This window comes from Danio aesculapii, chromosome 16, assembly GCF_903798145.1.
Source record: "Danio aesculapii chromosome 16, fDanAes4.1, whole genome shotgun sequence".
Classification (NCBI taxonomy): Eukaryota; Metazoa; Chordata; class Actinopteri; order Cypriniformes; family Danionidae; genus Danio; species Danio aesculapii.
In genome coordinates, this window is record NC_079450.1 from 2,079,466 (window position 1) to 2,094,465 (window position 15,000).

The following is a 15,000-nucleotide window of genomic DNA, read 5'->3' on the forward strand; positions in this document are numbered from 1 at the left end:
CAGACTGAAGACACATGATCTGTGAGATGAGTCTGAGCTGAAGGCTGTGTTGTTTCTGATCTGAACAGCCATTAAACAGCACAGGAGCTCTGCCAAGTTTGTCATTAATACCGGCAATCTTTTTTTCCTCTCCTTTTCCCTCCAGTTGGTGTAAAAGTGATGTATAGCACTCTCTTTAATCACAGAGTTCACAGTCAACACCGTAAACTCTTCGCTCGCAGTGACTTTGATACGGTTTTCACTCAGTGTTCCTGTAAAATGCAATGCTTTGTGTCAGTTTTGATTAATTGAATGTATCCTTGGTGGGTAAATGTATTATAAAAATATCTCACATAATATTAGCAGTAAAGCAGTATTACTCTTTTTTTTGTGTGTGTGTGCCCAGTGCACTTAACACTGATGTAGTTGTCTGTCCATCCAGTCCATTCATCCATCCATCCATCTGTCTAAAAATTTCAGTTCGCCTGTGCGCCTGTCTCAAATTGGTCAGTCCGTCTGACCGTCCGTCTAAAATTTTTCATCCGTTCATTCGTCTCAAATTGGTCAGTCCTTCTGTCCGTCCTTCTCAAATTTTTCATCCGTCCATCCATCTCAAATTGGTCCGTCTGTCCATCTGCCTTAAATTGGTCCATTTGTTTATCAGTCTCAAATTGGTCGGTCCGTCTGTCCGTCCGTCTCACTTTCTATCTGTCCATCCGCCTCAAATTTGTCTATCTATCCATCCGTCTCAAATTGGTTCGTCTGTCTATCCGTCTTCTCAAATTGGTCTCTCCATCAGTCCGTCTCAAATTGGTCCGTCCGTCAGTTCATCTCAAATTGGTCTGTCCGTCAGTCTGTCTCAAATTGGTCTGTCCATCTCAAATTGATCTGTCCGTCAGTCCATCTTAAATTGGTCCGTCCGTCAGTCCATCCGTCTTAAATTGGTCCGTCCGTCTGTTCGTCTCAAATTGGTCTGTCAGTCAGTCTATCTCAAATTAGTCCGTCCGTCTCAAATTGGTCTGTCCGTTAGTCCATCCGTCTCAAACTGGTCTGTCCATCAGTCCATCCGTCTCAAATTGGTCCATCCGTCAGTCCATCCGTCTCAAATTGGTCCATCCGTCAGTCCATCCGTCTCAAATTAGTCTGTCCATCTGTCCATCTCAAATTGGTCCGTCCGTCCGTCTCAAATTGGTCCGTCTTTCTCAAATTGGTCCATCCGTATGTCTGTCTCAAATTGGTCCATCCGTATGTCCGTCTCAAATTGGTCCGTCTGTCAGTTCATCTCAAATTGATCCATCCGTCCGTCTCAAATTGGTCCGTCTGTCTCAAATTGGTCCATCCGTATGTCTGTCTCAAATTGGTCCGTCTGTCAGTTCATCTCAAATTGATCCGTCCGTCAGTCCGTCTCAAATTGGTCCGTCTGTCAGTCCATCCATCTCAGATTGGTCCGTCCGTCAGTCCATCCATCTCAAATTGGTCTGTCCGTCAGTCCATCCGTCTCAAATTGGTCCGTCCGTCAGTCCATCCGTCTCAGATTGGTCCGTCCGTCAGTCCATCCGTCTCAAATTGGTCCGTCCGTCAGTCCGTCTTAAATTGGTCCATCTGTCAGTTCATCCATCTCAAAATGGTCCGTCTGTCTCAAATTGGTCCATCCGTATGTCCGTCTCAAATTGGTCCATCCGTCAGTTTGTCTCAAATTGGTCCGTCTGTCAGTCCGTCTCAAATTGGTCCATCTGTCAGTCCATCCGTCTCAAATTGGTCCGTCTGTCTCAAATTGGTCCATCCGTATGTCCGTCTCAAATTGGTCCATCCGTCAGTTTGTCTCAAATTGGTCCGTCTGTCAGTCCGTCTCAAATTGGTCCATCTGTCAGTCCATCCGATTCAAATTGGTCCGTCCGTCTGTCCATCTCAAATTGGTCCGTCCATTTGTCTCAAATTGGCCCATCCGTTTGCCCATCTCAAATTTGTCCGTCTGTCCATCTCAAATTGGTCTGTCTGTCAGTCCGTCTCAAATTGGTCCATCTGTCAGTCCATCCGTCTCAAATTGGTCCGTCTGTCTCAAATTGGTCCATCCGTATGTCCGTCTCAAATTGGTCCATCCGTCAGTTTGTCTCAAATTGGTCCGTCTGTCAGTCCGTCTCAAATTGGTCCATCTGTCAGTCCATCCGATTCAAATTGGTCCGTCCGTCTGTCCATCTCAAATTGGTCCGTCCATTTGTCTCAAATTGGCCCATCCGTCTGCCCATCTCAAATTTGTCCGTCTGTCCATCTCAAATTGGTCTGTCTGTCAGTCTGTCTCAAATTGTCTTAAATTTTTTGTCAGTCCATCTCGAATATTCCGTCCGTTCATCCGTCTCAAATTGGTCCGTCCATCCATCTCAAATTGGTCTGTCAGTCTCAAATTTTCCATCCGTCCATCCTTCTCAAATTCGTCTGTCCATCTGTCCATCTCAAATTTTCCATCCGTTCATCCATTACAAATTTTATCATTTTACCATTATCAATTTTTCTGTCTGTCCGTCAGTCCATCTCAAATTTTCCATCCATCTGTCCATCCATCCATCTCAAATAAACCACTCGTCCATCCATCCAGTTAAATATGTTTACCTCTAGTTTGCTCACATCTGCGCACATTCTCCCCTACAATATTGTTGTTGTTTTTTTTGCACACATAACCATTGGGTTGAGATTTTTAATCTTTTATAAACTTTATCTGTGGGAATGGTAGTATACAATAGTACAATAATGCTCTCCGGTCTGTTGGATTATCAGAAAATCATGCACACCACCTCTGATGATATGAAGACTGATGATGAGCATGTTTTCAATAATTAATAATTGACAAGTTATTTAAAAATAATACACATCTGAGGTGGTGTGCATTATTTTGTATTTATTCAGCATCCTGTCGTCAATTATTTCCTTACATTAATCATGCTCATCCTCACTCTTTATATCTGCATCGTCTTTTGCTTTTCTTGTACTGATCTTGTTTTCTCAGTGCATTTGAATGATTGTTGGATATTTATCATCTATTTTGCGGTACAGTTTCTGACAGCCATCCTCAGGAACGCCATCGGCTGCTTCAGAGATGACAAACGGCACAATTTTGACGCTGCATTATATTAGAGCTCAGTGTGTTCATTATATCACACACAGATCCATTTATTTCAGCACTGAACACAGATTTACAGAGCAGCGCAGAGATGCTTTTTACCTCTAAACAGAGAGCATGTGCTGTATAAATGATCTGCAGCACCTCCAAATATTGCAAATAATAAGCTTTTAATTGGTATTATTTATTTAACATTTTTTTCTGACTGAGTCAGGACATATTTGGATTTAATCATAATTATTTTTAGGTCATCTTTATTCATTCATTCATGTACAGTGCTCAGCATATATGAGTACACCCCCACAAATCTCTCATTTAAATTAATATTTTCTATAGGATGCTGTACAATATTATATCTGTGCATATACATTAGCTTAGTCAGTCCTTAAGCCAAATCTGGAGCTCATCTAACAAAATAACTTACGATAATTGTTCAAAACTCAGTACATCCAAATTTATATGTTATTGAAAAATACTAAATAAAATGATCAAAAATAGCAAAAATCAAGAGAAACAAAAAAATATAAAATATTCTGATAAAAAGTTTGTAATTATTTTGCATGAATTGCATGAATGTTTTATCTTTCTATTTCTAAAGATGTTCAGTGTTCATCTGTTTTGTTCAAATGCACCAATATATATTACCCATATTCACTGAGAAATGGAGAAAAATATTCATTTTCAAAATGCTCATGTATGCTGAGCTGAGCAGTTTATATTTTTGTAATTTTTTTATTTTAATAATATAATTATTCATGCATAATTAAACTGTTATCTTAATTTTGTTTAAATTATTTTATTTCTTAATTTTTCTCACATTAATATCCCCCCTTATTTATTCTTATTCATTTTTTTGTTCGTATATATTTAATCATTTTATGTTTTCCAATTAATATTTATTTCTCTTTCTTATTTTGGCTAAAGCGATTTTCATTTAATACATTTGTTTTCATTATTTATTTAATTAATTAACAATTTTATTTAATTGTGTTTATTGTTACAATATTTTGTATTTTTGTAACATTGTTTTTTATCTGTCCATCCATTCGTCCCAAATTTCCCATTCGTCCATCCATCCATCTTAAAATTTCCATCCTATCCATTCATCCATCCAGCCATCCATCTCAAATTCTCCATTCATTTAAAAATAGTCCATCCATCCATCCATTTCAAATTTTCAATCCGTCCATCCACCTACCCATCCATCCATCCATCCATCCATCCATCCATCCACCCATCTATCCATCTCAAATTTTCCATCCATCCATCCATCCATCCATCCATCCTTTCACCCACACATCCATCCATCCATCCATCCATCCATCCATCCATCCTTCCACCCACACATCCATCCATCCATCCATCCATCCATCCATCCATCCATCCATCCATTCATCCTTCCACCCACCCACACATCCATCCATCCATCCATCCATCCATCCACCCACACATCCATCCATCCATCCATTCATCCTTCCACCCACCCACACATCCATCCATCCATCCATCCACCCACACATCCATCCACCCACACATCCATCCATCCATCCATCCATCCACACATCCATCCATCAGTCCACCCACACATCCCCACATTCACACATCCATCCATCCTTCCATCCACACATCCATTCACACATCCATCCATCCATCCATCCATCCACCCACACATCCATCCTTCCATCCACACATCCATCCATCAATCCACCCACACATCCCCACATTCACACATCCATCCATCCATCCATCCTTCCATCCACACATCCATTCACACATCCATCCATCTATCCATCCATCCATCAATCCACCCACACATTCACACATCCATCCATCCATCCATCATTTTCCACATATATTATAATAAAAGAATCTTCAGTTAATTTATTTGTTTGCGATTTATTTAATATTTTAAAATTATATTTTAGTAAATAATTTTCATTTTATTAGTTTATTATTAATTCTTAGTAATTTTAAATTTTTATCTTTTGCTTAAAGTATTATATATTTTCTTCCTAATTTTATTACATTTTTTTTCTCATTTCTTAAGTTCCATATTTATTATTTTATTCTTTATTAATATCTTATGTTTCTTCATTGTTTGCGTTATCTTATTCTGTTTACTTTATTTTAGGCTATTAAAATTCATTCATTCATTCATTCATTCAGTTGTTCATTTTTATTCTTTTCTATTTTGTTAATCTGCAGACACGCTGACCATCTAGAATTAAAGCACTGTTTTTATAATTAAAGCAGTTTATTTCACGTGTGAGAGTGTTCAGATCATCTGAGAAAGCGGTCTAATGAAGAATATCTGCTGGATTAGTGGCTTACAGAGTCTTACAGTTGCTGATGCTGTGATGTTGCTTTAATGCTGTGATGTTTAATCTCTGGATTAGTTGAGTTGGATTAGTTTACTCACTAATTGCTGCCTTGACAAGTTTGGTTAGTAACTTTGTTAATTAGAATGTAAGTGGTGCAGATTTGCTGGCGTTTGATCTTATGCTGTTGCTAAGTTACTGATTATTCTGTCTGAAAAAGTCCTTTTAGTTTCTTTGATATCTTTAGATATTGTTTGGTCTGGTGTTGGGTGACACGGTGGCTCAGTGGTTAGCACTGTCACAGCAAGAAGGTCGCTGGTTGCCCTGGCTGGGTCAGTTGGCATTTCTGTGTGGAGTTTGCATGTTCTTCCCATGTTAATGTGGGTTTCCTCTGGGTGCTCCGGTTTCCCCCACAGTCCAAACACATGCGCTATAGGGGAACTGATGAACTAAACTGGCTGTAGTGTATGAGTGTGTGTATGGGTGTTTTCCAGTGCTGGGTAGCAGCTGGAAGGGCATCCACTGTGTAAAACCTATGCTGGAATAGTTGGTGGTTCATTCCGCTGTGGCGACCCCTGATGAATAAAGGGACGAAGCCGAAGGAAAATGAATGGTTTTGTTGGAGATTTTAGTTTATGCTTGTGTTTTATTCATATTTTTGTAGCACATTTATTCTAATCTATATTTAAGTTTGCGTATTTATAATTCAATCAGATGATATATATTTATAGGTCATTTAAATTATTAAATAAACTAATGAATATTTTTATATTGTTATTTTTTAATTAATTGTTTAATTAATAATAAATATTTTACTAATTAGTAATCTTATTATGCTTTTGTAATCTGAATTTTTTTTAATTTACTTTAATAACAAATCGATTTAATTGATTTTATTTTACTAGATTTGTTTCTTATTTAAGGTTTTTTATATTATTATTTATATACTTTGTATTTGATTTATTGTAAAAATTTGGAATTTATTTCAAAATATTAATGTTTTTATTTATATTATATACTTATATTCTTATTTAAATATTATTTATATTGTAATTTAATCAAATATATATATATATATATATATATATATATATATATATATATATATATATATATATATATGTGTATATATATATATGTGTATATATATATGTATATGTGTGTGTTTTTCTTTGTTGTTATTTAATTAAATTATTATATAAATAAATATTTTTATTTTCGTTTTCTTAGTTTATGCTTTTGTAATCTAAAAGTTTTATATTTTATTTACTTCATTAACTAACTAATTTGATTAATATTTTAATGTATTTATATTATTTTTTATGTGTTATTTATTTACAATTTTTAAAATAAAATTGATTTGATTTAGTTTCAACAATTGAACATTTATTTTCAATATTATTAATGTTTTTATTTTAATATTTACTTATTTAAATACTATTTTGATTGTAAATAGATATTTCTGGATTTTTTAAATATTTATGTGTTTTTATATGCATTTTTAATGTAAGAATGTTTATAGAAATATCGTTTTTTATATTTTGTTAATGCGCTTTTTTATTTTCCTAATAATTTTTTCATCTAGTAGTTCCTTTTTATATTACTTTCCTCCTTTTAACACTGCTAAATGAATCGCCCCCTGGTCGTTTTAAATAGTCTACTAAGAACAGCACTATTCCTATAATCACCTGTATTTATTGATGTGGAATCTGTAAATGTGTGTAATGTTAATCTGCTCCTTCAGGATGAAACTAAAACAACATGAAGTTACGTTGCATTAATATTTAAAAGAAACAATGGCATTCACATTAATATTTAAGCTGTCGGTTGTTAAGTTGTTTTACAGGATGAGCTAAAAGCCAAACTCATGGAGTTGTTTTTATGGATGAAGAAAACATCTGTGTGTTTGCATGTGGAAGTGTTGATTGGGTCAGTTGGTGTTTCTGTGTGGAGTTTGCATGTTCTCCCAGTGTTGGTGTGGGTTTCCCCTACAGTGCAAACACATGCGCTATAGGGGAATTGATGAACTAAATTGGCCGTAGTGTATGAGTGTGTGTGTGTGTGAATGTGGGTGTTTCCCAGTACTGGTTTGCGGCTGGAAGGGCATCCACTGTGTAAAACATATGCTGGAATAGTTGGCGGTTCATTCCTCGTGGGAACCTCTGATAAATAAGGGACTAAGCCAAAGGAATATTAATGAATGAGTTGAAGGTCAGTAAAATGTAACTGGTGTGTGCGCGTACGTGTGTATGGGTATGCATATGCATGTGTGTGTGCGCATATGTGCACATTTGTGAGTTCGTGTGTGTGAGTGTTTGCGTGCATGTATTTGTGTGTGCTTGCAGATGTGTGTGAGGTGGTGAAACCGGGCCGCTGTAAGCGAACCCGTGTGTGTGTGTGTGTGTGTGTGCAGGACGTCCCGCCTCTGAATGTTTAATGTGAGCTGAACACGACATGCTCTCGTGGCTCTTTTGTGTGTCTGTCAGTCCAGTGGCGATGGAGTGGCCGGTGCGTACAACAACTCTTTCTGCACTTCATCTGTGCGTGTGTGTGTGTGTGTGAACATCTGTAGCATGTCTGTGTTTGAGGGTGTGTGTCTGTGTGAGAGTTTTGTACATGTGTGAGGATGTGAGTGTGTCTGTGTGTGTGTCTATGTGTGTGTAAGAGAGAGTGTGTAGGAGTTTGTGTCAGAGAAAAAAGAAAGAGAGATTGTGAGTTTATGTGTGTGTTTATGTGAGTTTGTGAATGTGTGTGTGTGTGTGTGTGTGTGTGTGTGTGTGTGTGTGTGTGTGATACTGTAAGCTGTAATCCAAAGATGATCACTCTCATCACCCTGATCATGTTTTTCTGTGTGAGTGCTGTTGTTTTACAGTATAAATTGTAGCATACATTCTCTCTCTCTCTCTCTCTCTCTCTCTCTCTCTCTCTCTCTCTCTCTCTCTCTCTCTCTCTCTCTCTCTCTCTCTCTCTCTCTCTATACTTTGTCTTTCTGAATATGATGCCACAAGCTCGGCACACCTGTCTTTAGGAATTTTGGCCCGTTCCTCTTTGCAGTACCTCTCGAGCTCTATCAGGTTGGATGGGAAGCGAGGGTGTACAGCCATTTTCAGATCTCTCCAGAGATGTTCAATAGGATTTAGGTCTGGGCTCTGGCTGGGCCACTTAAGGACATTCACCAAGTTGTTGTGAAGCCACTCCACTAATATTTTGGCGGTGTGCTTTGGGTCATTGTCCTGCTGGAAGATGAACCGTCACCCCAGTCTGAGGTCAAGAGCACTCTGAAGCAGGTCTTCATTCAGGATGTCTCTGTACATCGCTGCATTCATCTTTCCCTCTATCCTGACTAGTCTTCCAGTTCCTGCTGCTGAAACACATCCCCACAGCATGATGCTGCCACCACCATGCTTCACTGTAGGGATGCTGTTAGCCTGGTGATGAGCGCTGCCTGCTTTTCTCCTAACGTAACGCCTGGCGTTCACTACAGAGAGTTTAATTTGAGTCTCATCAGAGCAGAGAGTTTAGTTTCTGATGGTCTGAGAGTCCTTCAGATGCCTTTTGGCAAATTCCAGGCGGGGAGCGGCTTCCGTCCTGCCACTCTACCATACAGGCCTGATTGGTGGATTGCTGCACAGATGGTTGTCCTTCTGTAAGGTTCTCCTCTCTCCACAGAAAAACACTGGAGCTCAGACAGAGTGACTATCGGGTTCTTGATCACCTCTCTGACTAAGGCCCTTCTCCCCAGATCACTCAGCTTAGATAACCGGCCAGCTCTAGGAAGAGTCCTGGTAGTCAAACATCTTCCACTTACAGATGATGGAGGCTTGTTCATTGGAACTGTCAGAGCAGCAGAGATGTTTCTGTAACCTTCCCCAGCCAGACAATCCTGTCTCTGAGGTCTACAGACAATTCCTTTGTCTTCATGCTTGGTTTGTGCTTTGACATGCACTGTTGACCCTGGGACCTTATATAGACAGGTGTATGCCTTTACAAATCATGTCCAATCAGCTGAATTAACCACAGGTGAACTCCAATGAAGCTGCTGAAACATCTCAAGAATGATCAGTGGAAACAGAATGTACCTCAGCTCAATTTACAGCTTTATTGTCAATACTGATGTACATGTGATTTTTCAGCTCTTTTATTTGTAATAAATTTACAACAATTTCAAAAACTCTTTTCTCACATTGTCATTATGGGGGATTGTGTGTAGAATGTTCAGAAAATCCATGGATTTAATCCATTTTGAAATAAGGCTGTAACATCAACAAATGTGGAAAAAGTGAAGCGTTATCAACAGCACTGTAGATTGCTTGGTGACCATGAACCGTTTTCTCAGAGGATGACAAACTGACAAAACATTGCTGCAGCTCAGATACAAGTTTTATTTATGGAGAAAAGTAAAAAGCACTGCAGAGTTTGGGTGTTCTGTGTTTGTCTGAATTAATTAGTCAAATGAAATGTGTATATTTCACACAAAGTATGAAGCTGATTGGTCTGAATCGCTTGCAGCATTCTGAAAAGTTGAGATGTTTCCTCAGTGTGCCTGAAAGGAATAACAAATTTGTGAATCAGAATCAGAATCAGAAAGAGCTTTATTGCCAGGTATTTTCACACATACTAGGAATTTGTTTTGGTGACAGATCTTCTACAGTGCAACAGGATTACAGAGACAGGACAAAAAACAGATCATAAATATATTTTTTTTAAAATAGAAGTAGTGAGTGCAAATATACAGATTGTGCGTGGAAGAGACGTGATATGTGAGTGATCTCCAGCAGTTGATCTTCCTTTTGCACAGACATGCTGAATTCACCTGATTTGTTAACCGATGGGTTGCTGATCCGTTCCTTGGCAGTTTGTGGGTCCCCCACTGGGCCTTTTCCCCTTAGCAAAGAAATTTTGCTGCTTGTGGGTTAAATTTGGGCACTCAAATGACAGAGATGTAACTGAGAGAATACAGTCATTTTTCAAAATAAAAGATCATTCAGACTCAGGTAATAAATAAAACAGAAATAATGAATGATTTCTTGTGCTGCCCACTACCAATTGCTCCATGTGATCTGGGGGATGGGGACCACTGAGTTAGGGTAACCAGGCAAGTCATTGTATAACAGTGGTTTGTTCTGGAGAAAATCCAAAACTAATATTCCTTAAGGGGGCTAATAATATTGACCTTAAAATGGGTTTAAAACAATTAAAAACTGCTTTAATTCTAGCCAAAATAAAACAAATAAGACTTTCTCCAGAAGAAAAAATATTAGAGGAAATACTGTGAAAATTCCTGAATATTTTCAACATCATTGGGGAAAAATATGAAAAAAAAGGCTAATAATTATGACTTCAACTGTATATACACACATTTACATGAATAAATAGACTTAATGATGGGCTAAATAATCTGCACATTCTGCTTGTGGGCCTAGAAGTAATTCATCTCTTATAGGGTGTATGCAGATGGACTTCTAATTTTCAGTAACCTGGTTCAAGTGCTTCCAGAGATCTGTACGCCTTTACATAATCGCTGTGTTTTAAAGTCTGTTTTCTTTAAAATCAATGATCTTCACTGCCTTATTGTTATACGATAAAAAACGGGTCTCAGTATGTACGAGAAGCACTATTAAATTACATTGCCCCATGCCATGTCTTTAAAGTATGAAGATTTATTTTACCCAGTATTTTCTGGAGTTGCTGCTGCTGCTACAGATAGTGCTTACATTTAAACGGCTTTTCATCTTGTTTTACACTTGAACGACTAAATGAATGCTGAAGTCTATTTAACTGATCATATTTTAATGACATTACAACATCAATGCTGTAAAAGGAAGCTTATGAAATTAAAAATAGTCACATTAACCCAAGTTTATTAGTAGGGGAAAATCACTAGCTGTACATATACCCTATTACTATTATTTTTGCAGTCCTGATGTAATGTGTGTGTGTGTGTGTGTGCAGATATGTGTCACCAAGATGTCCACTCGCAGCTGCCAGGGATCGGACTCGGTCATCAAGCCCCTGGACACCATCCCTGAAGACAAGAAGGTGCGCGTGCAGCGAACGCAAAGCGGCTTCGAGACCTTCGACAAACCTACCAGTCAAGTGAAACGCGTTCACTCTGAGAATAATGCCTGCATCAACGCCAAGAGCTCCTCGTCCGGCAAAGAGTCTCCCAAACTGCGCAGACACTCCAGTCCCAGCTCCGTGAGTCTCTCAACATCATTATACTACAGGCTGATGAATGCTGCATTCTGATTGGCTGATGAGTGTTCTAAGGTGTTAGATTGTCAGATAAACGCACAGCTGAAGTAGTTCCGGCAGGTTTTGAGTGCATTACAGATCCATATCACTCCGCTGAATGATTAGAGTTATTTCACAGATACAACAGTTAAAAATCATATCAGAACACAACAGAAGGTGTAGGAGGAGATGAGGAGGAAACTAGACCTGTCTGTTGAATTATGATAAAATAATGCACACCTGAGATGAAACTACCACTCCTCGTCACCATATCATCACCTCAGATGTGCGTTATTTTCTAATAATTAATTGTCATACAGCGCAGCGAAAAAGGGCGGGATTAAAGATGTAAAGATGTAAAAAAGCGAGCGATGGGTCCATGTTTTAAATTTCTGGACAGAGAGGTCATGTTTTGATCTTTGATCGGTCTCACACAATTATGGGATGTGATTTTGCACTTTCCAACGCAGCGAACTGCGCAACTTGTCGAGCGTGTGTTTCCGATCTGACGCATTCTTCTGCATATGAATGGAAGTCTATGGGGGTGAAAAGTCCAGTGTGACCCCAGCTTTATACTACGGGGCTGTGTTGAGTGCTTGATTCTGATTGGCTGATGAGCACTCTAAGGTGTTTGGTTATTGTCAGATAAAGTCACACAGCTAAAGTAGTTCCGGCAGGTTTTGAGCTCCATATCACTCCGTTGAATGATTAGAGTTTTCACAGATACGGTCAGAAATCACGTCAAAAGATATTGAAGATATTAGTCTAATAAATTATTATTATAAAAATGGGTGGGAGTGGGTGACGCCTATGAAAGTGGGCTGTTAGAGTGGGCGAATCTTGTTGTGGGCCAGAGGGACGAGGAGGGCAAGCTGTAAGTGGCCCGCGGGCCGGTGTTCTGATGATCTGTGCTACCTCATTTTGTCAGCTTCGAATATCCATCTAACTACTACTCTATTGAGCAATGTAGAGGCGTAGCAGCTTCAAATGTCTATCAGAGTGAACTACTGCCTGAATTTTTTATTTTTACTTCATTAGTTTTATATTTAATTTGTTTATTAGAGTGGTAGTTCATTCCGATTAACATTTGAAGGTGACAAAATGCGCTACCCCTGTTTTTACACCCTTCTTTAAGGAGGTGGTACATTCTGATAGACATTTGAAGCTGACAAGATGCGCTAACCCGTTTTTTTAGATGAAATATGACAGATTGAGCTACCGGTAGCACATTCCGATGAGGTAACACAGGTTGTCAGAACACCTGCAGTTTGAGACACCTGGTTTAAGTAGTCTTAAAACAACATCTGAACAGCGTCCTTAGGTGTGGTAATCAAAATAGAAGCTAATTGACCTCAAACCTTTGAATTATTAGTAAATAACGCATTGTGTCTGTATCACAACCTCAGGTGTGCATTATTTTATCGGTTATCACATACTTAAACCTGGGGTCTGTGTTGAATTCTTGATTCTGATTGGCTGGTGAACATTTTAAGGTGTGCCGTTATTGTCAGATAAACGCACAGCAAAAGTAGTCTTCAAATACAACATCTGAACAGTGTCTTTAGGCGTGGTAATCTTAGTATAAACAGAATAATTGACGATGGACGTTGAATTATTATTTAATAATGCATTGTGTCTGTATCACAACCTCTGATGTGCGTTAGTTTCTAATAATTGAATGGCCTGTCGTCAGTTATTCCATATGTAAATCAAGGGGCTGTGCCGAATGCTTGATTCTGATTGGCTGATGAACATTCTAATGCACAGGTGTCTAAACCAGTTCCTGGAGGGCCGCAGCTCTGCACAGTTTAGTTCCAATCCTGCTTCAAATCAATTAACTGTAGGTTTCAAACAAACCTGAAGCACTCAATTAGTTTGATCTGGTGTGTTTAATTAGGGTTGAAACTAAACTGTGCAGAGCTGCAGCCCTCCAGCAACTGACTTTGACCTCAGTGTTCTAAGGTGTTTGGTTATTGTCAGATAAACATACAGCTAAAGTAGTTCTGGCAGGTTTTGGGCGCATTACAGCTCCATATAACATCTTAAGAGTAGAAACCATAGTATAAGCAGAATAATGCACTCCGGTCAGTTGAATTATTAGAAAGTAATGCACGCCCGCTTTACATAATGTTCTAATAATTCAACAGCCCGTCATCAGTTATCTCTTTATACAGTTTATAATCTGGACTCAGCGATTTCATGCTTAATCTAACAATGCCAGCAGATTGGCATTGTTCTCCAGACAGATTATTTATAAACATTTCAATAAGGATTAAAATGTGTTTTGCTTGTAGATGTTGCCTGAGAGCTTCATCGTTGATTTATTTAGCTATTTTATTAATCATTAGACTCATCTTGGTGAGTTATTCATCACATAAGTCATGCATTTACTAATGTTTTCGTCAGCTGAACTACTGTGAGGTGTAATGTAATGTGTATTTATATAGCGCATTAATTGTGTATGGTTATACACCCAAAGCGCTTCACAATCATAAGGGTGGGAGGGGGTCTCTCCAATCCACCACTAGTGTGCAGCTCCACTTGGATGATGTGACAGCAGTCACAGGACAATGGCACCAGTGCTTCACCATACACCAGCTATAGGGAGAGTGAAGAGACAGTGATGGAGCCAATTCAGTGGATGGGGATGGTTGGGAGGCCAGTGAAGGCAAATTTGGCCAGGACAACAGGGTCACACCCCTACTCTTAACCAGAAGTGCCATAGTCTGTATAGTATAGTATAGTATAGTATAGTATAGTATAGTATAGTATAGTATAGTATAGTATAGTATAGTATAGTATAGTATAGTATAGTATAGTATAGTATAGTATAGTATGATATAGTCTGTATAGTATGGTATGGTATGGTATGGTATGGTATAGTATAGTATAGTATAGTATAGTATAGTATAGTATAGTATAGTATAGTATAGTATAGTATAGTATAGTATGGTATAGTATAGTATAGTATAGTATAGTGTAGTGTAGTGTGGTATAGTATGGTATAGTCTGTATAGTATAGTATAGTATAGTATAGTATAGTATAGTATAGTATAGTATAGTATAGTGTGGTATAGTATGGTATAGTCTGTATAGTCTGTATAGTATAGTATAGTATAGTATAGTATAGTATAGTATAGTATAGTATAGTATAGTCTGTATAGTATGGTATGGTATAGTATAGTATAGTATGGTATGGTATGGTATGGTATAGTATGCTATAGTATGGTATAGTATGCTATAGTATGGTATGGTATGGTATGGTATGGTATGCTATAGTATGGTATAGTATGCTATAGTATGGTATGGTATGGTATGGTATAGTATGGTATGGTATGGTATGGTATGGTATGG

At 38.2% G+C, this 15,000-nt stretch overlaps 1 protein-coding gene across 2 annotated transcripts in view; it reads left to right on the forward strand.

Moving 5' to 3' along the window:
* Window positions 1-15,000, forward strand: part of cdk14 (cyclin dependent kinase 14) — a 285,314-nt gene that overhangs the window by 84,194 nt on the left and 186,120 nt on the right. For both annotated transcript variants that reach the window (XM_056474723.1, XM_056474724.1), the window contains one exon: window positions 11,365-11,610. In XM_056474723.1, the coding sequence (XP_056330698.1) occupies window positions 11,365-11,610 (246 nt within the window). The remainder of the gene's footprint in view (window positions 1-11,364; window positions 11,611-15,000) is intronic.